At 48.6% G+C, this 23,403-nt stretch overlaps 1 protein-coding gene across 1 annotated transcript; it reads right to left on the bottom strand.

The window, feature by feature from the left end:
• Positions 1-505: 505 nt before the first annotated feature.
• Positions 506-1,281, bottom strand: TMEM275 (transmembrane protein 275). Its single transcript, XM_072868784.1, has one exon. It carries the CDS (start codon positions 1,255-1,257, stop codon positions 709-711), a length of 549 nt encoding a protein of 182 aa, XP_072724885.1. The 5' UTR covers positions 1,258-1,281; the 3' UTR covers positions 506-708.
• Positions 1,282-23,403: the final 22,122 nt, after the last annotated feature.

Raw genomic sequence — 23,403 nt, 5'->3', positions numbered from 1 at the left:
CGCTGCACTGAGCAGCACAGCTGCAGCCCAATCTGATTAAAACAAGAGGAAAATACCAGTGCTAGTTGTGATCCTTGTGATTCGTTGTCTCTCAGAATGGGTGGTAAAGTCACTCAGATGAAGGCAAGATGGGGCAAGGATTTTCAACGGAGGGGAGACTGTTTCACACTGCTTTTTCAATAGCAAACACATAGCTTTGTCCCTACTGCCAAAAAGCCTGGCACTAAAAATGCTGAAATCTTCTTGTGACTGAGTGGCAGCAAGCTGTAATTTACTGCATTCCTGCTTCTTTTACGTTCCAGAATTGCTTCACTTTTGAGAAGAAAGAGCTGTCATTTGTCAGCCCCATGTAGCCCCTCCTTCCAGCCATCACATTTCCATATTACACTGGACAAATTAATTCATTCCACTCTTCCTATCTGCTCCCAAAAAAAGCCAGTCTATTCCCAGGAACTGAGAGTCATCCTTCCACAGCAACATCATTATCAATTTTCTTTTTAAAGCCATGTAATGGGGGTGTTCCTTTCAGCAAAATCCGGAGTTTTTCTGCTGTTGCATCCACCTCCCTTAAATTGATTCAGAGAGACCTGTCTGTCTGCTGGCTTTTCACAAGCACCTTCCCCACACCTCTGACTGATGGTACATCATGGATTTCCAGCCCACTCATTGCAGCGTCTGGCTGGCTGCTAACAAAAGCTCTGCCTGGCTTTAGGATGCAGCCAGGTCCCTGGGCAAGTTAAGCTGTATTGCCTCTCCTCCTGTGGTGTACTTGGCCACCGGCCCATTGCCTTCCATGGTGAAGAGCTTGCAAGTCTTCGCGTTCTCATGAACCGGTGTGGATTTTTTCGAGGAGATGGGGGAATTTGTGGGGCTCAGCTGAACAGCAGTGGTATCCTGCACTGTGTGCTCACTAGTTTCAATTTCAAAGGCTGTGTTGCCAGGTTTGATGAGCCCAATGTTGGAACCTGGTTTGGATTTCCTGGCCCCATGAGCTGGGGGCCTCCGGCTGCAGATGCAGCAGGCACCGAAGAACGTGAAGGCCACCACCAGCAAGATGGGTCCGATGATGATGGGAGGGTTGTTCACGGGGAGGAAGGTCCCAAAGGCAAATGCTCCCACTAAAGTGATGTTGATCCCTGCTAGCATGATGCAAAGTCCACAAGCGCAGCAGAGAGCAGGGGAGGGGAGGCCCTGAGGTCGTGTCTTTTTCTGGATGGGTTTCTGGGACAAAGAGGCGCTGCTCTTTTCACTGAACATGTTGAGATGAGTCTCAGAGGTCACTTCAGTCCTCACGGGGTGTACACTGTGTTGAGAAGGCTAGCTCTGGTCTTCTGCTGCCTTGAAATCCCTGGAGAGGAACAGAAAAGCACGCAGCTGTTAAAGCAATGAACCAAAGGCACCTTTCCACCACCATTCATGTTGACCAGCATCTTCTCCGGGTTTGCTGGTACCAACAACTAAGTACAAATCCAAGCCTGCTCTCAAGTCTGGGCTCTCAAGTCCATGGTGGTCACACGCAGTCAGCCTCAGGCTGGAGCACTGAGCCCAGTGTGCTCAATGCCCTTTGCCATCCAGATGGATGATGCCCAAGTGAATCCAAGCATGTGGTGGACCAGAGCCTATGCTTGGCTCTGCCTACAGTCTGAGCCACAGCGCAGCATTGCAGCAGTGTGGCTGGACAGACAGACCCACACCACGAGCTCAGATGTTTCTCACATGGGTTTGAGACGTGCTGCATACATCTCTTGACACTCCCTCTGCTCCATCCACACTTCCCTTAAAATACAGGTTCTTCAGGACAGGCAATACGTCCTGCTGCCCATTTGGGCAGTAGCTGGTCTCACAGTGTTTGTCATCACCCACACAACACCTGCCCAAAATAACAACAGACCCCAGTACTGCTCTGAACATCCCCCACTGCAATGTGAGTGCAATGTATTCTTGGATGGGTAAAGGTCACAAATTGTAACAGAAAGTGGACCTCTTTGCTCCACATCTCAGTTGTCCAGTAATTGAAACTAGTCATCCAGGTTGCCTTTCTAGCCAGTGGAGAATAAAGGGTCCCAGAAGATGATCCAGAACATCCCAAAAAGATGTCCACAATGGGGGTCTGAGCTGACTACAGAGGCAACCTTGGAGATAACTTGAGCAGTTAACAGATGCTCAGTAAGACAAACTCCATCCCCACATACTAATGACTTACCGTCAGTCACAGCAGTCTATGATAAAATGGAGCAAGTGTGGGTGTTTTGCCTGCTGGACCATGCTTTCTACCATGCATCACACCACGTTCAGTATGATCACAGGAGATCCTGTAGAAGGGGGCAGGGAAGCTTGTTTGCCTCAGCAAATGTAAAACCAAACTCGTACAAGGTTCGTGCACAAGCAACACCGGCTCCTGGATGAAGGCTCATGGTAACTGAGACCATGAAGCTGGAAAAGAGCCTGTGCAGGGATCTGCCTAGGACCCAAAGCAGGAACACATAGCCCTGACTGACAACAGCAGCTTCTCCGTGGAGGAGATTATCGGAAGTGATAAGAGTTGGCTTTGTGTTGGCTGTACGTTGCTGGGAAGCCAAATTGCCAGCAGTTTGCTGGTGATGCCTTTGATTTTACAGGCAGGAGAGCATTTTTCTTCCCAGCCTGATTGCAAACAATAGTGGTCTGCTGTTCCCTACTCGCCTGCCTGGCTCCCTAGCTTCTTCCCTCCTCTGGTGCCAAATCACTTTCAAAAGGGTTGCGGGGGAAAACTGATACCGCACAGGTTTCTACTGCAAGAGCCAAGAATCACTGTTGTGCTATTAACACTCTGCAGCCACTAAATTAAACAAAAAAACAAACCATCACCCATCACCCTGAAACATGCCAGTGGGATCAGCCGGACATTTTCAGCATGTTTCCTAGGTTATAAAATTTTCCCACACCTCCAGCTGAAGCAAAGCTCTCTGCTGCTCTGTCTGGTGTCATATCTCATTTCCTTGGCTTGGGCTTTTGTTTGGACCTGAATGAAGTGCAGCAGTGAACTTTCAGTGAAGTTCCTATTCAGTGAGCCATCAGCCGGAGCTGACAGGGACAGGCACATGGAAGGATTAAATCCTTCCTCATCTGGGGATGCCTGACTAGGGAGGAGTCTCTCTGCAGGCAAAGATTTTTCAGGAGAACTGACAGTGTGCGAGAGAGAAAGGGCATTTTCTCCATTAGGCAGGCTAACACATACGCATGTTTCTCCAGCAGTGTCCTTTTGTTCTGCCTGGGAACCCTGGCACACTGGTGTGAGCTGGAGCCCTGATTCTGCCTCACTCACCAGCCCTGGACCAGCAGCAAAACATCTTCTGGTTAAAGACATGCGTGCACACACACACACACACACACAGTTCTCTGCCCAGCAATTGGGGATGCCAGTCTGAATCTTTGGCACACAGAGGCTGCAGATACCCCGGCATGGCTCTTCCCTCGGTTTGCCCTACACCTTCCTGCTGCAAAGTGCTCGACAGGGAACTGTGCGGCTCCTCATGGTTAAATCATACCACAGATTCACTCCACTGGGTTTCTCCCTCCCGACTCCTTAGCACTCACCTGCTCCCACGCTGCAAGAATTCCCCCCCCTGGGAGAGCCGGGCAGCTATCACAGCTGCTGGGCTCTAGCGGCATGCACAAACAAGCTGGCTGCCTCTGCTTCTCGGCAAGGCAGAGACCAGAGGTCATGCTCCCACTGAGATTTTCAAGAGGAGCTTCAACCTGTTGCCTATCACATCTGTCAGCGGTCACCTGTAGTCACTCCAAAGAGATGATGCTGGTTTCTGGCCGCTTTCAAGGCTGCAGCAGTATCACCCAGCACAGTCCCTGGTAGCTCATTTTCTCTGCCTGGCAATTTTTGTTCATTGTTACAGCTCCGTGAGCGTAGGGGGTTAAGCTCGGGCAAAATCCTCACTGGACCTCCCCAGGGTGTAACAGGGGAGGAAGGGGACAAGAGGGCTTGTTCAGGCACCATTGGCAATGATAAATCAGGGCAGCCCATCCAAGGATAGCTCACCCCAGCAGGTAAAAGAGAACCACAGATCCACTCTGGAAGGATAAATGACATGAGAGCATGATCCAGCTGGGCTTAGGGTGGGTACAGTCACCATCAGCTTCCCAGGCATTCATGGCTGCTTCCCAGAAGGAAAGAGGACCAGATCTACAGTACAGAAATAGGGATATGGCACATAAGGATGGAGACCTCTCACCCTGCAGCTTGACTGGAGGAAGCATCGGCTGCTCCTTGGGCCACCCTAGGACAGGCAGACAGCTCCCAGGTTGTGCCAAGGGACTGGTCAGGCAACGGCAGCTACCTGCCTCCTGGCAAGTGAAGAGGGAAGAAAGGAAGTCTGCAAATCAACTGCTGTGGCTAAAGCAATGATGGGTAGCTTGCCAGGAGTCATCGCCCTAGGAGGCCTGTTGGGTTGCGTGTCTGGGAATGCATCAGTATCAGCCTGCACAAAAGGTCAGAGACTAGAGCAGGCAGTGTGACAAAACCCAGGGTCCTGGACCTCCTCAGGTACATCCACGACTGTAAAACGTGCATCTGTCAGTTCAAAGGGCCAGGTCTAACACAAGGGCCCTGACACTCCCCAAAGAGGGAAGCTGTAACAACATGAATCCAAGGGTTTGTGTTGCACATCCTTAGGTAGGGAATAAAAGTACCTGGGGGTGGTGACTGAGGGAGCAAGCCACCAAACCTGCTGAGATGGCATCGAAGAAAAGCACAGGGAGCCAAATCTGCCTCATTCACATTATGGATACAGAGATATACCCAGAACCATGGGACAGAGCTAGCTGGAGTGGTCAAAAATAAACCCAGGGCTGAGATCTCATTTAAACTGTGTGAGCAATTGTGGGGCTTGTCACACCCTTTCTATAGCTGCACCATAAGGGTTCTGGCCATGCTATGTCCAAATAAAACTTCTTTCCCATCCTCTTTGCTTGGAGCACCTACATGGGGTAACAGACCTTTCCCAGCAGAAAGCCGTGGAGTCATTGGAGAATCTAAGGGGAACCCTGCCTGGAGTGGGGACCTCTCCCATCAGCTTGCGGACGGAAGACCTTGGAAGACAGCACTATCACAGGGCTAGGACATGACCTGCACACGCACCACAGGGTAACCAACAGCACACAGAAGACAGCGTGTTTGGACTGGGAACATGTAGAAAGTGGATCACTGTTTACTTGTCTTGATCTCCATATAAAACGTCAGGGATTATACACAGGGATTCCTGTTGGAAAACCAGATGAAATGGAGATGAGAAAGCCGGCAGAGCAGTGGAGGATAAAGCAAAAAAAAAAACAAACAAAGCCACAGAATGCCTTACACCATCCACTACCTGATAAGACCCTGCAACAACACGAAGTCCATCTTTATTCTGATTGCCTTGTACAACAGAAGCATCTTTGTTCTCCTGTCATCTCCTAGAGCACAGGCTAATGCTGTGGGGAGGAGAAGGTCCCTCTCCATCTCCTTTGCAGTTACAAGAACTCACTGATGTGGGTCAGCTCCCACTGCTGACCTGCCTGAGGGTATCTGGCAGCTTTTACCTTCCACTTCAGCCAAGTTAATGGGTTCAAAAATGACCAACTTTCCAGCCAAATTATCCTGCCCAAAATGACCAACTTCCTTTCCATCAGGAGTGGAAAAAGTTCTCTTTGGGCTCTCTGTGTGAAACAGGTTCTTTTCTTATTGGTTCGCGTCTAGGTTTCTTCTCCAAACAACATTTCAGCTTGAAATGCATTACTGCTGAGCACTGCTACACAAAAAAAAAAGCTGCATATCCAAGCTAGTGCTGGAAATGCAGAGGCTACAGTGATTCCTTCCAGGGGAATATCCATCCCTCCCTAAATTCTCTGGGGGACAAAGAGCGACTTTCATTCATAGCTCTGAGAGTTCCTAGAACTCGAAGGGCATACTGACATATTCAGCCAACATTTTAGGAGCATCATTTAAAGCCATACCAGCAGCACCAGCAACACGCACAGCTAAGCACGCTTTCCTCTTAGTTGTAGCGAGGGCGATTGAGCTGTCATCCTTCCACACCGTCTCACCGCAGCAGCACAGACAAAATATTTGACAGACCCCAGATGAGTCTCCTTTCTAGAGGTGTGATGGCACAGCGAAATAATGACAGTGATCAGCAAACAGAAATTGCAGTCAGACAGCTGTAACCACCCCCCGCGCACAGACAGACTCACAAACACACACACACGCACCCTTTAGCTATCAGGAGAAGCACGGGACTTTTTCCCTGGGCAAAGTGCTGGGAAACTCTCCGGCAGGGCCAGGGAGAGCCTCAGTGTCTGGAAGGGGAGGACACTTACCTGGGCTGGAGCGTGGAGCCGGGGAGGGCGATGGAGAGAGTGGGTGCCCCAGGTCTCCCCTTCACCCTTCAGTCGGGGATGACAAAGCCATGGCTAGTCCCAGCAGGGCCGGGACTGGAAGCCCAGCTGTGCGCTAGGAGGAGAAGGATCTCACAAGCCTCCTTCCCTCTCCTCACCGAGCTCGGGAAACTTTGCTCGGGTGCCGGGCGAGCGCCGGGCAGCCCCCGGGAGGGCTCAGCAGGCTCTGTGCAAGCTTGGCCGCCTTCTCCCCACTTTCCTCCTTCCCCTCGGAGGATGATGTCCTTCTCCTTAGGCGGAAGGGGGTTCAGACGCAGCATCGCTGCCCCGCCGCATCCTCTCCTGCCTCCTCCTCCTCCAGCCCGCGGTCCCCAGCAAGGCTCAGCCCCGCCGCCTCCCCCGCGGGCCGGCAGACCCTCACCCTCTCCCCGCGCCTTCTTTTTCTTCTTCCTTTTCTACTTCAGGGCTGCAGCTCCCGCCCCCTTCAGCTGACAGAGCTGCCCGGAGCAGAACAGCCCCTTTTTCCCCCGGGGAGAGGAAAAACCCCGGAGCGCGTCCCCGCCGAGGGCGGCCCCGGCCCCGGCCCCGGCTCCCCCGCGGCCCCCGGGGCGGAGAACAAAGCGGCGGCCGCCGCACGGGGAGAGGAGGGGAAAACCAGCGCCAAGTGCCAAGGAATGAGATGCAAGGCTCTCCGCTTGCTTGCAGAGAGGCAGGGATCTCTTAAACGCAAGAGGTTTGAAACGCACGTTACGAATTAAAACAAAAGAAAACAAAAAAAATAGAGCTGGTGCGCGGGTGCCTTTGGACCCTGGAGGGGTGCAGGAGGGACTCCTCGCGGGGCGGTGGGCAGTGAGGGGTGCTGAGACAGGACCTCCCAGAGGTGGAAACGTTCAGCGTGTGGGAGGTGGCAAATCCCAAAAACCCCGTCCAGATGCAAAACTAATGTTTTAACGTGGCAATCAGATCTCAGGTATGCTTAAAGGTACTTGCTCTTAAAAACACGCCTGGTGCTAGACCCTGTTGCAAACATAGCTGAGATCGTAGCTCCCACATCAAGAAGTCAATCGCTGTCTGTTTGCAGAGTCGGTGACCACAGGAAACAAGGCAAACTGCAAGTTCTGCACTGAATGGAGCATAGGTAATCCTGCCGAAGCTTAAGCAGGGCTGACACCCACATGCCCTCATCTGCTCTCCATGCCCACACTGCTGTAAACCAGCCTGGATGCTGCCAGTGACAACTGAGCAGAGGCTCTTCTCCAGCTTATTGCAGAATAATCCTATACAAATTGGGCTGGAGCTGATTGAACATGAATCATGCTCCCCTCTTTTTTAAATTATTGCTTTCATGATCTCTAGAGAGAGAGAAGGAGAAAGGTAACATAGAGATGGTGAAAAACAAAGGTCAAAGAGAGAAATCGCTGAAAAGGAATGAACCCTTACTTCCCTCTATTCTCCAGGCACTACTCCACTCTGAGTATTCTTAATACAGCAGCATCCTCTGCTGCATCATATTGCATTTAATCTTCCAGGTCATCCTAGAAATTCAGGCAAAAACAAGTTTGCAGAAAGGGGTTCAGCCCCTGCTGAGGAAGACAACTCTGTTTTCTCCTTAGCTTGGGTAATGCTAACAGCACACTGCATGACTTGAGCAAGAGGGCAGGAGGGTATCAGAAAAGCCGTGCTGATCAGATATGTTGACTGCCTGGGCTTCTAGAAAGAAATAACTGTGAAATCTCATTTCAGACCTTTTCAGAGATGCAGCGTCTACTCTAGGGATTCCCTGGCCCTGTAACATGAGGTTCAAAATGGCTCAGTGTACTCATCCATACCAGAAAAGTGATGGGAGAGTGCACAATGGGAGACTTTCTGCAGAAAATCTCCACACAGCACATCTGAGAGAGACAGTTCCGCATGTGGCAGAACTGGTGTTTAGTGTTTTCTGACTGTTGCTGGGTAGAAACCGGAGTGGCTGAACTCATTCTTGGTGTGGCTCCATAGAACTCAACGGAAACAGCCCTATAAGCCATGTTTATTTAGGAACAGTGGCTGTCAGAGGGAAAGAGACCGCCAGGGTCATTGATTCGAGTCCCCTGCTATCATGTTGTATAATAGCATTCATAAAGCGCTCGAGCTCCAAAGGGGGCCAACTAATACCAAATGAGTTGTTCCCTAATTGCACAAGGCAGTGATGAAGAAGGCTGCGCCCGCTTCAGGTTGGCTGTTGCATGACTCTCCATCACACTTTCTGCTTAATGGTCCATAAACCCAATAAAAAGGCTTTAGTGAAACATTACATATTTAGGGCTCCACTGAAGCAATAATTCTGAGTTTCACATATGTGGCCCTGACAACCTGGCAGACTGCATTCACGTGATTAAAACAACTGCTAATTCAAGAACTAAAGTTAAAGGCTAGATTTCCCACTGGTATAAATCAGAGCAGATTCATTGCCTTGCAGAGCTTTGATAGCTCATGAGCATTCATGATGTGCCAAGGGGGTTTTGCCAGACTGATGGCTCCTAATTTCAAACTTGCCAGGAACTGGGAAGCCCTGCCTCCTTTAGAGGCAAGATCCCAATCCTCAGCTGACTAGAAATGATATTCCTCTGGGAGAAGCTGTTTGTTCCCAGCTTCTGCTGAATTCAGAAATTAGCTTCAGTCAGAAATTTCCGAATGAGAGTCAAAATTGCCTGCCTGCCTTTTCCCATTGTCAGTTCCTGACTCTGGTTTACATTACCAAGAAATCTAGCTCAAGCAGTCTTGCACCCATGGAGGCTGAGCTTCAGTGCCGCCACCTCCTGGTCTGAAGCAGGTCAGGATGGTGACTACCACATATGAAGCCCTTAGATATCATGCTGGTTTTGTGGGGTTTCTCTCTGCAAGAATAACTGAAAAAAGGGGGGAAGGGTAAGGATGATCTATGCTTTCATAGAGGTTTCAAAGGATTTTGGTTGGGACTAACACTGGAGTGAAAGTGCATGAGCAGCATCCATGCTTACAAGAACAACAGCATGCCAACAGCCCAATTCCTCAGCACGACAGGACCAAAAAGCAGCAGCCTGTGATGCTGCCTGCTGAACCATACCCATCACACAAGGAGCGTGTGGGAGACAGAGAACGCCTGGAAGTTTATGATCCAGTAAGATCATTAGACAAAGGTCACTGCAGAAACATCCCTCTGCAGATTTCCACGAGGTCTCCAGAACTGGCACCTCTCTGTGCATTTACATTTTAATTGCCTCTTAAGGGAAGGAAACGCCAGACTGAATCTGCTGTTGCTCCAAACCCACCTCTAAATGCCACCATGTCTGTCTGAAAGTTTGCAGCACAGCAGGATCCAGCTCTGTCTCATGGCTCTGTGCTCTCTGCTGTCTCTGTCTATTCAGAAGAGGGCAAGGCCAATTTCTGCAGCAATGTTTACCTGTCTATAACATCAAGTACAGAAAGAAGGAGGTAAAAAAGAAATTAGTATTTGTCATTCCCAGAGGCAGCTGTGAAATTACAGTGCAGGAGATTTAAACCCACGAAGGAGACAACTCCTTGTACTGTAATTAAAATCACAGGACTCTGTCATGGAGAACGACAGTATTAATGTGCTCAGACCCAGAACACAGACGCAACTGGACCTGTCAAACACAACAGACCAGCTGCAGCTTCTGGCTCACCATGTCCCTACATTTCTGATCGCTGGGAATGGCCTGAGGGGGAAAGCTTGCTCTAGGTTTGCCACGGTCCTTATAATCTAAGCCTCTGCTATTGACAGCTGTTGAGGCAGAATAATAGGTAAGGTCGATTTTTTTACCTGGTCCCATATGACTGTTCTCATGTCAGGGATGAAGCTTTTGTTTTTTCTGAATGTATACCAAAACTGGCTTTTCTGATCAGAGAGACTTGGCAGCCACACTTCATGCCTAGTCTCCCTCAGGACAACTGCAATATCCAACATCCTCACTGCATCTCAGCAGGGATAGTTCCTACTTTTACTCTGCTCTTCCCAGGAGCTTCCTCATCATGCACAGCACTGTCTTCATGACCTAAAGCATCTGGGCCAGCTGTTCGCAGATTTGTTAGCAGATGCTCCCATCCCCATGCCTGCTCATGCTATACACTGAACCCCTTCAGAGCAGGGGTCAATTAACCCCCAATTAACCATTTTAGCTGAAGACTGTAGGCAAAATACCTGTATTTCCTCATCAGGTTGCATCTCCTCATGGTGGTGACAGCTTCTCACCATATGCCTGTAGAGCACTCAGCCCAGCTGAACCCACCAAGCGCTGCCGCTCAAAGAGCTGTGACCTGACACGGACCCAGCCTCTCCTGCATGATCCACTCATGCCAAGACTCCCACAAACAGTCTTGAGGAAGCTGAAATCAGAACAGGACACTGCTGGGAGACAGACTAAGAAAGGTATAAAGAGTTGTCTTCATGCCACACTGCTTGGGATATGGGCCCTGGACAGAATGGGAATCTCAGCTAGGCAGTCAGTGGGTACCATCAGCCTGACTTCCAGCATCATTAAAGCTTTGCCTCTACCCTCTGATCAGATGATCTACTTCCATAGCACCTTTGTGGTTTGTTTGGGTTTTGGGTTTTTTTTAATAAACTAAAGATCATTTTTCCCCCTTCACACAAACAAAAAAACCCATGGCTTCCAGGTGTTCAAACAAATTTCTCCTTCCTATGGCACCCTCTGAAAATAGTGAGCTGAAGAAAGTTAGCAGACAGGAAACATCTGTGCAAGTGGCTGTCCTGTTACACAAACAGTACAGTAATTTTTTATGAAGCTTTCTCAAACAGGAGGAAATCAGTGGGTCAGTTATCAGCAAGGGGCAAATATTTTTAATTACCTTGCAGGGAGGATTATGTCTCCTGTGTTTAATTCTCAAAGGTTCCCACTGGCAAACTAATCAGCAAGCAGCTTCACTGGAAGAGCAGACCTGAAGTTATGTGGCTTTATTCACCCAGGAGGCAAACACCCAGTTCATTCTCCTCTGTCACATTGTGGTCCTCTCTGCTAGCCAGATCAGACCAAAGGACAGTTGATTTGGAAGAGACAAAAACACAGTGTGCCCATCAGCAACTCTACTTCATGATTTCAAATGCAGTTCATCAGAGACCTCAGTGTTACATTTTCTTCTTTAAAAGAAATGCTGGTAGAGATTTTAGTTAAAAGGTTATTGGCTCCTCATAAACTGAAATCAGTGTGCATTATATATTATACTTTATACACTGTATGTTACATGTTACATACTATAATATTTTTTCTTATCCTCCCCTTCTTCTCCAGGAGGAATACACAAATACATCTGACCTGCATTTGAGCTGCCAAGGTAATTAACAGCCTTGATGGGGCAGGAGTCATGATAGTGAGGTCCTGATCCAGCAGAGCACTTAAATATGTGCTTTTTCTTGGTATTGGCCTATCGACTTCAGTGGGACTACTCACAAGCCTTAAGGTAAGTATGTACTTTCTGTGGTCAGTACCTTCACCAGACAAAGCAGAGGTAACACCACAAGAACCCATGATGTGCATGGCAACAGAGTCAGGCCCCATACATGAAACATCACGTGAACAAGGAACTGCCCTTCCAAGAGCATTTATGCTCTTCTGTTGGGATTATGTCTTAGGTGAATTTAAGGACGTTTCTGAGGATGGGATTTAGGTGGCATCACAAACCAGCAGTGGTGAACTGGGCTTTTGATCATGAAGAAAACCAGAAATGATGGAATCTGAAAGGAAACAATAACCAAATGTCACGTCCTCTCTGAACCCAATTCTGGTGGCTGAGCCCAAAGCGCAAGAAAGAGGACAGCCATCTGTGCCACCTTCTGACACCAGGTAATCTACCACATCAGTTCAGCCTTGGGAACCAAATCCACCAAGTGGTCCGTTGGCCTGCCCACAGTGTCCTCCTGTCCATCCAGCCACTCAAGTATCCCCTTCTCAGCAAGGTACTGCTGCCCTGTTGAGCCATGGGCAATATCAGAGGTGACTGCAAGCATGCTCACAGGTGCCTCAGGTGCAAATATGTTCATTTCACTCATCCTCCTGGGGAAAAGCACCCACATGGTGGCTTAGACCATCAAAATCTATTTCCCAGTGGAGGCAGGCTAAGCTAGTTACTATGGGTAAAATGATGGATTATAGCTTTCTACATCTTGATAATTTCACCATTTTCAATGGTGTCCCCATTCAACCTGTCCTTGGACATGGAGACCAAAACCCCTTTGGAACAGATCTGATGTTGCTTTGTGAGCCAGCAAGAAGAGACTTAATTTGTGCCTGTTATATCCACCTGATGGTCAACTTGTAGCATTCCAGACCACAAGAGAAACTAATTACCATCAGCATAAATCACATTACTCTAGCCAATTTGGATTCCTGGAAAAACTAGCTTTGAGGGATGTCAGGCTCAACATTATCAACAGATGGTCTTTCTGTCTGAAGAGGAGACATGTCCTTGATCAGACCGTCACTGCTTAGGGCGCTGATGCTCTTGTTTCTCACCCACATTCTTCGCCCAAGGGCTGAGGCTTTACATGGCAACACACAGTCTACAGTGATGATTAAGACCTGGAAATACAGCTAGTGCTGAAAAGCAAGGTCAGGGTGATACGGTTCATGTCCCTTCAAAATGTCTAACACCTTGGACAGAGATGAGATCTCTTGAAAGTTTTTGTGGCTTGCAAAAACTCTTGGGCCCCTCATGGCTCAATCTGCAGTACAAGAGTAGCACGCTTCACAAGGTGAGTCCTTAACTCTTCAGAGCAGCAAAATAAGCAAGACTTAAGTGAAAATTAAAGATCAGAATTGGGAGTCCTTATTTGTCCTTATGTGAAGGTCTGGAAACCTTTTCAATGGGTATCCTATCTCCACAACTGCAGGGTGCATAAAAAAACCCAGACTATTTGGATCCTTCTGTGGCTTAGCCAGATCCCACATAAGTTCATGAAAGTTGTTGCAGTGACTTCAGTGAGCTGTGAACAAGGTCTGTAGGATGCTGCCTTGTGAATATTTACCCACTGGTAGAGAGCAGATGTCTGCGGTCTCCATACGGGATATCAAGTTATAACATGGCAAAGCACAGATCATTAATCACATCCTTAAATGAAGTGATTATAAGGTCATCACGTCAAACATTGCCTAGCATCATTGTGCCTGGGCAAGTTTTATTTTACATAGAGCCTGGGGAAGCATCTGGTTAAAACACTTGACTCCAACTCATTAGCTCTGCTGCAAAGCCGCTCTCCTAATACACTTAATCTTTCTGCCTCTCAATTCCTACACCACCCTCCCAGTGTCATCACCAAACACAGTGAACAGGTTCTACTCCCCCTCAAAGTACCTGCTGTCAGGATGAATTCAGCTCTCAGACACCATAGACCAGAGGTGCTGCTTTTGTCTATAGCAGACGTAGACATGCACATACCCCACACCAGACCCCGTAACTACCCACTGGTCCATATGGAGCAACCGCTTCCCACAAGCTTGAGATTAGCTGCATGTGACAGACATCTTTTTGCCTTCAGTAGTGGGAACCAGAGGAGGAAAAAATTCCCATGATAATTATGTGCCATGAAAATTATGGCAGCTCATGCATGATTAATTCAGTAGGCTTTGGAATAAAATCCTCAGCAGAAAGCAGTAGCGTGGTCATATAACCTTTGCAGTTTTATTTACAGTAGTTGAAGAGAGAGGAGAAGAACCCCAAGTCAAACAAGTTTCACCTCCTGCCAAGAGCAGTCATCAGTGTTTGCCCTCAAGACAACCAAATCTTTTCTTTTAAGCAACTGGCACACAACAGAGGCTCCTACTTCACCATCCCATTCACAGACTGATGTGATCCATAAACTAGTGAATTAGGAAACGTACCTCTCTTCTGCAGCACACACCGTTTCAGAGACATGCCAGCAGGCGTTGGTGTCGGTGAGTTCAGAGCAGTAGGATCTAGATGAGCACCACCAACCTGTAACTCTGCCAGCAGGTAAAAGAAAGTGTTACTCGTCTGCTACAGCTGGGTGGACAACTGATGGGGCAGGATGGGAGCTACAGAGAGGTGCCTTTCTGTAGACAGGTTTTAGTGCTATTTAATGTTAGAAGTCACTGAAATTGCACTGTTTCCCTTTCCCCATCCCACATGCAGACAGTGCAGGTACAGGGAAAAGCTGCCTCGACCATCGGTGAGACCCTGCTAACTCCTCCACCCAGCAGACTGATTAAGACCAGGTAAGAATTAAGCACAGGCCTCTCAGCTATCATCACTACCAGGATAATGTGAAATTCTGATTAAATCTCATGTCCTCTTTAGCAAGACTTGTAGAGCTGAGAAATCATGAATTGTCATTAGAAGCAGATGTTGGTTTACAGGAGCACTTTTCCAGTACCACAGATGTGGTCAAAGCCAGATACCCCTTCTGTCATCACCTTTCAATATGCTTTTTGTAAGACTCACTTACATTTCACCCCTTCAACAGAGATCAGGGACCAAAGGGGTCACGTGCTACATAAACACATGGATGTAAGGGATTTCTGTCTCAAAGAGGACAGGTAAATGGTAATAGACACATTTGGCAGAGTGGGAAACTGAGGCACAGAGACAAAGTCAAGGTGAGGCCCATCCCAAGACCATGGTCAAGACCTGCCTCCCCCAGCCTGGGAGGGAAAGGGGAGAGGCTCTCCTGGGCTTGTGCATCACCCAGAGACACAGCACAACTGAAAAGATGCTGTGAGCATCCCACCCTGCTGCCCAAGGGACCGGCAGCAATCAGTTGAGCACTCAATCTCTCTAAGGTCTGCAGAAGATAAGGGCTTCACAGTTTTTCTCACTAAATCATTTGTAAAAAGAGAGTAAGGACACTTAACCTGTCTGAGTGAGTAGTCATGGTTTGCCTATTCCTTAGGCAATAGAAGCGGTGCCTAGAATTATTCACCACTATTTTAAGCAAATAGGAAAAAAATAGTCCATGTGTCCAACATCCTGAATATCAAACTGTGCAATAAAAAAAGCAGCAGCTCAGGCTGAAGGTAAGAAACAGAAGCTGGGAGAGGAAAGCCTGGCCAGGGCTGATTTGACTGGGGGAGGTGGTTAGTGCTACAGCAAACTGCTGGGGAAAGATCTGCAGGACCTAATGAAGCCAGGGCTGATTTGCAACCATTTTCTCATGCCCAGCAAGCGAGAGACTGCCCCCAAAATACTGCAATGTGTTCGGATATAGGATGAACTCATCAGCTGTTTTCTGAAAAGCCTGAGATGCTGCAAACTTGATTAAGGAAGAGAAAGAAAAATAAATAAACCCAACAGCTGGAAAGACCTTGGATGAGTGTTTCTGTGACTGTTTAAAAGGAGTAAAATGGTCTCCTCTGAACACAAGGTTCCCCCTCATCTCTCACGTATGCTCTTTAATTTCTCTAAAAAAGGACAGGCAGTTACCATGGCGTATGGAGCCATTCCCCCTGCTTTCTGGTCAGATGAGAACTGAACTTTCCCCGCTTCCTCAGAGAAAGGGATCGGGATCAGAGCTTCTGCTCAGCATTCATTTGCAATTCTGAACTGCTGCTAATTGCACTCCCTGGCCATGCAGTCCCTGTCCCGCCAGCGCAGAGTTTAACTCCACCAAAGAAACCCACTTCTTAATGACTGTCACTGGATTCCCTGCGGATTTGGCTTTCTCGGCTCTTCTCAGGATCTGGGAAAGATGTTCACCAGTGATGAGCCCACGGAGTAACATCTCACCAGCCATCAGCTCAGCTGCAACTGCTGACTACGCACACTCCCATCCCCTTCCAATTATGAACTGAACTGTGTTAGCAGCACCACACAGTAATTTTACCATGCGATCGGAGCAGGCTGGGAGCATACACAGAGCCACCTCTAGAGATTCAGCTAATGAGGGGCACCTCATTAAGTACCTCGGGGAGAGCTTTCAGCTAACGTGTTTTCCTTTGCACTCGAGATGGGCCTGGAGCATTCACACCCACCACTGAAAGGAGCCCGCTCACAACTGCTAACTCATTAAGTGCAGTAACTCACTGACTTGCCCTATCTGATGGTCTTAATTAAGCATGTCCCTTATGGCTCCTTGCTGCTCCCTTAGCAAGTTTTCTAGCCATCACCTTGCTGTCTTTCTCCAATGAAATTATTGGGGGTACTTCTTGTAAGTGCCCCCAGCCTTCCCCCTCTGCTACCCCAGCTGTCAGGTTGCCTACAAGAGAAGCCAGCACTGCTTTGGCAGGGAAGCAGCTCATCGACCGGTCTCCAGCACCTTCTCCAGGGCCTCCATCCTCCTTACAAGCTCCACTTTATTGAGGGCATCATACCTTCTCTACCTCCAGGCTTTTACCATCAGCTCGCCCACGAAGAAGCTGATCCCTTACCTATGCCACGGCACTGAATTGCCCTTGAAGAGGGACTGCGTCGCTGCACCACAGGACTGCCACTGAAACCGGCGGCAGTGCCAGCATCATCCCTCTGCTCATAGCATCCCTGGGCACAGGAGGTTCACAGGCTCAGCTGGGTGTTTGTCACATTTAACCCCATTTTGTAGAGATCGGAGGCAAACGCTCCCCCCATCCCTATCTCACCCGGGGGATTCTGTTGGCTCCTCTGCATGTTGGAATGGGTGCAATTTGATGCTGGGCGGATTGAAAGTGCACTTGCACTTCCCTGTGAGATTTTCTGCTCGCTGCTGGGGCCCGTACAACACCTACTCATCTCAGTGGGAAACGGTATATGCTTCACAGAAAGAGCAAGAAGCCAAAGTACTGAGTACGTGCATTTCTCATATAGTTCTGTGTGCAACTGCAGCTTATTCCCGATTCAATAACATGGTGATCCCAGCTTCTGGAGAGACGGATTAAATCAATGATTAATTTAAAGTAATTTATACCTTTTAAGCATTCAAGCATATTTCCCAGGCCTGAGACCTGCAAGGCGCACTGGATCAATGCCTGGAAATTAGTATTATTTCAGGTGTAACTATTTATCCCCCGTAGCACAGCAACATCCTCGCCGCTAAGGAAACAGTTCACCCCTCGGCTCAGCCAGAGTGCCATTTTCTGGTGGTTTGGGTCCACTTTACTCATTTGCTCCCTCCAGGGATCATCCAGCAGGTTTGGGGATGCACAAGCGCAGTATACAGAGAGATGCTTTCCTCATCTAACTTACCCCTGTGGTTCCTCCGTAGCTGCTCCTGCACAGCCTTAGCCCACTCTCGACGGGGAGCCAAGGATCGGTGCCCCGAGGTCCACAGCTCTCCGCAGGCAAACGCTCAAGAGGCTGCTGGAGCAGCCCAGAGGACAACAGGCAGTTTGCAAACTCAAGCCCTCCCTGTGTTTATCATGCAACAGAGTTTTGGTTGTTTTTTCCTGACCAGGAGATTTTGCTCAGCTCCTGGTAATTACCACACCACCCACGACACAGGTACAGGGATTCCTGCACCAGACAGGCACTGAGAAAAGGTTGTTGTGGCTTAGGAAATGAGGAGATGTGCCCTTCCCTTCCTACCCCTGCCCCGACTCCCATGTAGCACCTTCGGTATGACACCGTCTCTCTGCACCTTGCTCACCCCTTCTGCAAAACATGGTTAATTATATTTTGAGCATCTCAGTATCCCTGGCTCATCTGCTCAGCCATAAACTCTCCTGCTCTGCACCTTGCTCCAAGTGTCCAGCCATCTGAAAGACCAGGGAAATAGAAATAGCGGCAGAGGGACTGAGTTGACAATGACCCAGTCTTATAGACAACATAAAGTTGACTCTAATACTCTTGAGTGGCAGAAGTGTCTGTGTGGGGAGGGAGTAGCAGAAGACTTGACTGCAGGAGAAATAAAAATTAAAAAATTTAATGCAATAAAATTTCCCCAGATAGTGCTTGACTGGCTAGTTATATCACAAGTGGAATGTTTGTTAGAAAGCACTAATAAAACCTGCAGTATAATCCAGGAGGATTCATAGGAAACTTTACACAGGAATTTATGGGTTTACTGCAAAGTTTTATGCTCTCAGTACTGAGGCTCTGTTTTCCAGAAAACAGACTCTGGGGTGGGCTGGAAGCTCTCCCTGCTCTCCAAAACAGGCAGGAGGAAAAAAGTGGGGGGAGAGAAGCATCTTTTGGGGTGGCAGGAATCTCTGTGGAAATCAGCGTTATGCCAGTAAGGTATCAGAGCATCCAAATTGGCTGCTGGTCCCTCCAAGGCAGAGGGAATTGCCCCGCACATTGCTGCAGAGACTCTGTGGCCATTGATTCGGGTTTTGATCTGGCCTTTTCATTTGCCAGAGCAGAAGCCATATGGACATTTGATTTTAGCCCTCCCAATGGTACTCCCACTCCTTGCGAGAGCAGGAGGCAGGATGGAGGACACACAAGAGCAGGACATGTCTCAGCACAGAGCAGAGATGAACAGACAGAGAGAGAGGAGCAGAGTGGGGACATGCACAAAGACACACACATGAACAGCACCATGTAAGCCTCACTTTTGAAGGAAACCTGGCCAAAAAATAACTAAGCCCTATTCAGATCCTAGCCAGTTGGACCAAGCAATAGACACATGCATCTACCCAGGCACTTCAGAGTGCTGCTTCTGCAGCACCGCAACTACGGGTCTGTAGCGATGAACAGCCAGGGTCAGATTTACTGTGCTGGGGATGGGACGTAGGACGGGTGATGCTCCAGGCCTCCCTCGCACTGTGCAGAAGGCGGTGGCCACACAGATGCCTGCCCACACCACGGCTGCATCCAGCCCCACGAGGCATCCGGCTGAGATCGCTCTGCAGCAAGGGGGAGGGAAGGGAAGGAAGTCAATGTAAAGGATGGAGAAAAATAGCAGCCTCTGTTACAGAGTCAGCCAAGAATCAAATACCCTGATCTCTCAGAGAAAGTGCCAGCAACCACCTCTTCTGCTTGTTATCATTCCTTTTCCGTTTGCTTTTAATTTGCTCAACCTATAATTTGTTAAACAGGCTGCCCAGTAGGTATCATCTCAGAGCTGACTATTATGCAGGTGCTGCTTTTAGCCTGGAGCAGAGAGAAACATATCAACATCAAGACTGGGGATACAGCCAGGAAAGCTGCTGATTTCACTGAGAAAATACTAAACGTAAATTGTGTCCTGCTTTCGTCCTGTAACACTTTGAGCTCCTTGCAACAGCAGCATTAAAAATCACAATGCAATCAGGACATTACACAGACCAAAGATGAAACTCCACAGGATTAATGAAGGGACATAGATCACACAGGGGACCCACTTAGGAACGCAGAAGGACTAACCCACATCAGAGACTCCCAATTTTTCGAGGCAGGGAGCTGTCTCTCTGCTCTGTGTTTGCAGTGTAGCACTGGATACCACGGTTCCTTGAGTGGAGATGTGAGTAGCAGAACTAGGCAGAGCTGATCAGAAGTCTTTCAAACCTTTGTTTCACCAAGAAAATCACACAAGGTTTCTCCGAAACCATCTCAGGTCCCATGAATCTAAGCTGATTTTCTTGCAAAGATTGGATGCCTGCTTTCCTCCTAGACTGACCAAGGACTAGCACCAGGTCCCACAGCCTGCTGGCATATGGATTAAGCAGGGCTGAGCTCCCAGCTTTGCAGCAGAGACCTTGGAGCCTTGAGATGGCTACAGAGGTCCCACAGAGCCTGGGACCCATGGCAGTGTGCTGGGCCAAAGCCACCGATCCCAAAAGCTTCCTGCAGCTACTAAAGGAAACTGGAGTCAGTGCAAAACCCACCGACATCCCGGAGCAGCTACCAGGCCCGAGAGCATCTAGCTCACACAAAAACATGACTCTAAACCAAAGTCTTCTATTCTGCAGAAAAATTGGATTTTTCAGCCTGCTGACACTCAAGGACAGCTACAATCCCCAAACATAAATAACAAAAGCTATTTGGCTACTTAGATGTTTTGTGGTGGGAGGAAAGTGGCATGACTTAGACCAGAACAGCCTTCAGTTCATTGGGAAAAGGAATCCACAATAAGGTATCGGCTTCCGACACTTGCTAAAGCCTTATTTGCCCTGCCGAGCGTCTGTGGACACCCAGCAAATGTTACGGGTTAGACACACGGTGCCTGAGGCCAATTCCTTCAGGAGTGAAGGACACAGACTGACTTCAGGCCAGTTTGCAAAATGACCCCAATCTCCCACTTTCCGCTGTCATCTTTTGCTTTCTGTAAAATTCCCTTGGGTAGGCAGCACCACTGCCAGGCAAGCTGTATTTTAGACCCTTCTCAAAATGTTATCTCTAGCTATTTTTGATGGGTTTTGGAGTGGAGCCCCAGAGCTCCAGCACTGCAGGCTCTGACCCCCCATGGGTTAATGTCCCCAGTCCCGCTGCATGAGGCACGTACACAGGTCTAGGTCCAGCCAAGGACAGATACTGCTTCTAGTACGTCAGAAGCAATTTCTGCCAAACAACACACTGTTCAGCTCACCCACAGAAAACAAAGGAGTAAAGGCAACACGTGGTCAGTCTGCAAGCCCTTTACCCAAACCAGGCTCCCGTAATGTTCCCATAGCCCGGGTACTGCCAGGCGCAATCCCCAGAGCCTGGCACCCAGCAGATGCGTGAGAAACGCTGTTTGTCTACAACTTCTCCCTGATTTTCAGTGACACAAGACAATTTTGTGGCCAGCAGTTTCCATCAGCTCCAGCTAGAGCAACCCCTTTAGTTGTAGGCGCAGGGATGGGGGAAGACAGTTCTGGCGTTAAACAAGACCATTCACCCCAGAACAGCATCCCACCCTGTCCTGCCAGACCTGAGCACGCTCAGAGGTTCATCGCCCTTTTGTCCTAGCGTGATTTCCTCCTTTCTTCCGCACCTATAGCCTCCTTTAACCCAGCACAGGTCTCCTTCCTCTGCTTCACATGTAGTCACCACCATCCTGGGCCTCCAGGGCTGCAAGAGCAGAGCAAGGCTGCCTGGGGAAACGTGCCGTTAGGGTGAGGAAGACTTTGTGACTGGTCTTGGTGAAGATCTGGCACTAGGAAGCAGAAGATGGAAATGGATATTCATCACCTGCTGTGCTGGACTGTTTGGTCACTGATTCAGAAGGCAGGAACTCTTCCCAAGATTGCAGCTGACACATCCCACCCGGAAAGCTCTGACTTTGCAAGCGATTATTTCAGGATGAGGATGAGCTGCTGTTTCTCCCTGTAAGTCTTGTGAGAGCAGTGTGACCCAGTGTTTTTCACCCACTCTCCTCCTGTTTTCATCTGTCAGAGGAAGCGAACATCAGCATTCTGAGGCCAGACAACTTCCACTCAGGTTTCACCACCAACTAATTATTACAAAGGGGTAGGAAATAGAAACCAGCCTGGGATCATACCAGACGTGGGCTAGGAAAATTCTCAAGTTCATCTTCTGTGACTAAGCTGCCTATTACAAGCTGAACAAGAAAGATGATTAAAGATAGTTGTTATTGCAGTTTAGAGCCAAGAGAGACAGCTTGTACTGGGAAGCACAACACGTTGTGCCTGAGAAAGCCCACTGTAAGCATTAGATTACATTGGCTCGAAAAGTAGCAGGCTGAAAGACAGAAAGACACAAATCTTTGGGCCACCGAACAGCAGCAAAACAAAGAGAAAGCTGAATGTCATTCGAAATGGGGAAGATGAGGCAGAGAGATAGGGGGTGTGGCTGCACTAAGATAGTCTAATAGACACTGCTAAAGCAGCGCTGCTGTAGAAGGTGAAGCAAGGGGCTGCAGCAGTGTAGGATAACATGTAGGATAACAAAAATATCTAGCTACCTGCTCCCTTGCTTCTGATGAGCAAGGCCAGCACCTGTGTGCCACATTTGGGTCTTGCAAGCCCACTGGGGTGGGCATGGCCACTGTGGTCACAGTGCAACTGCATCTGCTCTTCGGGACAGGACTGAGCCCATATAGAAGATGCTGACAGGCAACTCAGATGTGCCACAAAGGAAATCTTTCTGGCCCTTTTTCACATATTGAGATGAAGTGGCTTGCATTGGATCACACCACAAGGCTTCAGTAGGGCTGAGGACTAAAACTGCTCTTTTTCCAACCATTCTCCCTCACCCATATCATGCTGATAAAGTCTTGGTCCTAATTTTCTCTCTCTGTAGTAAACCATGTACCAGCTGAGCATGGATGTATCTGAATCTGCAGCTTGTAAAGACACATAACAGTTATTGCATCTAATAATGTATAAAAATACATGTACTGATCCTATTAATGTACCAAGCTCATCTTGGGGCAGCAGGAAAGTCTTCTCAAAGCCTTCTTCAGTCCGAAAATCTATTTCTAATCCCCAAATCACTCTTCTTCCTTAAGGCACAAGCTGGGATGCAGTTGGACAGGTTTTCTTAATCTAGTGAGACAACGATGCAACACCAAGGCCAGGTGCTGAAGACAGCAGGCAAACACGAGCGTTGCTGACCTGCACACAGCACACACATCTTCCTTCCTGCATCAGATTTTGCTAATTTTACAACTGGCATTTTACTAAAAGGAGGTTTTTATTTCAAGTTTTACTAGAACTGGCCCCTCCAACTTGTTCCACCTTTTGCATTAATATCATGATGCTCAGAGCAGAAGAGGATGTGGTTCTGTAGTAGCTTATAAGCCTCCCAGCCAATCTGGGAGACAGGTTGTGTTTATACAAGTTTTTAAGAAAGTAGGCTGCTAAGCAGAGAGGGAGAAATGCTCTTGCTGAAGGAAGGGCAACAGTTGGCTACTGTCAAGTGAATCTAGATAGAAATGAGAAGGTCTAGGCCAGGGCAGACTGACGCTGCTCTGCAAATGGTCAGTGCTAAGATAGCCAGGGCAATGGCATCAATACAAGACACAAGCTGGCACAGGTACCCCCGCATTTCCTACAGTCTCCGTCCCATGATAGCTTTTCACATAAGCAGAAGAGACAATGCTTTCTGCAGCCCCCATAAGGAGGAGACGTCCAGAACTCTGCATTGTTGTGGGAGTCCTTAACAGCCCATAAATAGAGCACTTGTGCTAAGAGACAGCCCATTCCTCCTACTTACGCCGCCAGCAGCTGCCCTCTCCTAGCCACAGCAAGAGCA

The sequence above is a fragment of the Ciconia boyciana genome, chromosome 7, assembly GCF_034638445.1.
Source record: "Ciconia boyciana chromosome 7, ASM3463844v1, whole genome shotgun sequence".
Classification (NCBI taxonomy): domain Eukaryota; kingdom Metazoa; phylum Chordata; class Aves; order Ciconiiformes; family Ciconiidae; genus Ciconia; species Ciconia boyciana.
Note: the sequence above shows the minus strand (reverse complement) of the source record. Positions and strands in the feature narration are given on the sequence as shown.

Bases quoted from the DNA above. Each gene is read 5' to 3' on its own strand.
- TMEM275 (XM_072868784.1), bottom strand. From the start codon at position 1,257: ATGTTCAGTGAAAAGAGCAGCGCCTCTTTGTCCCAGAAACCCATCCAG.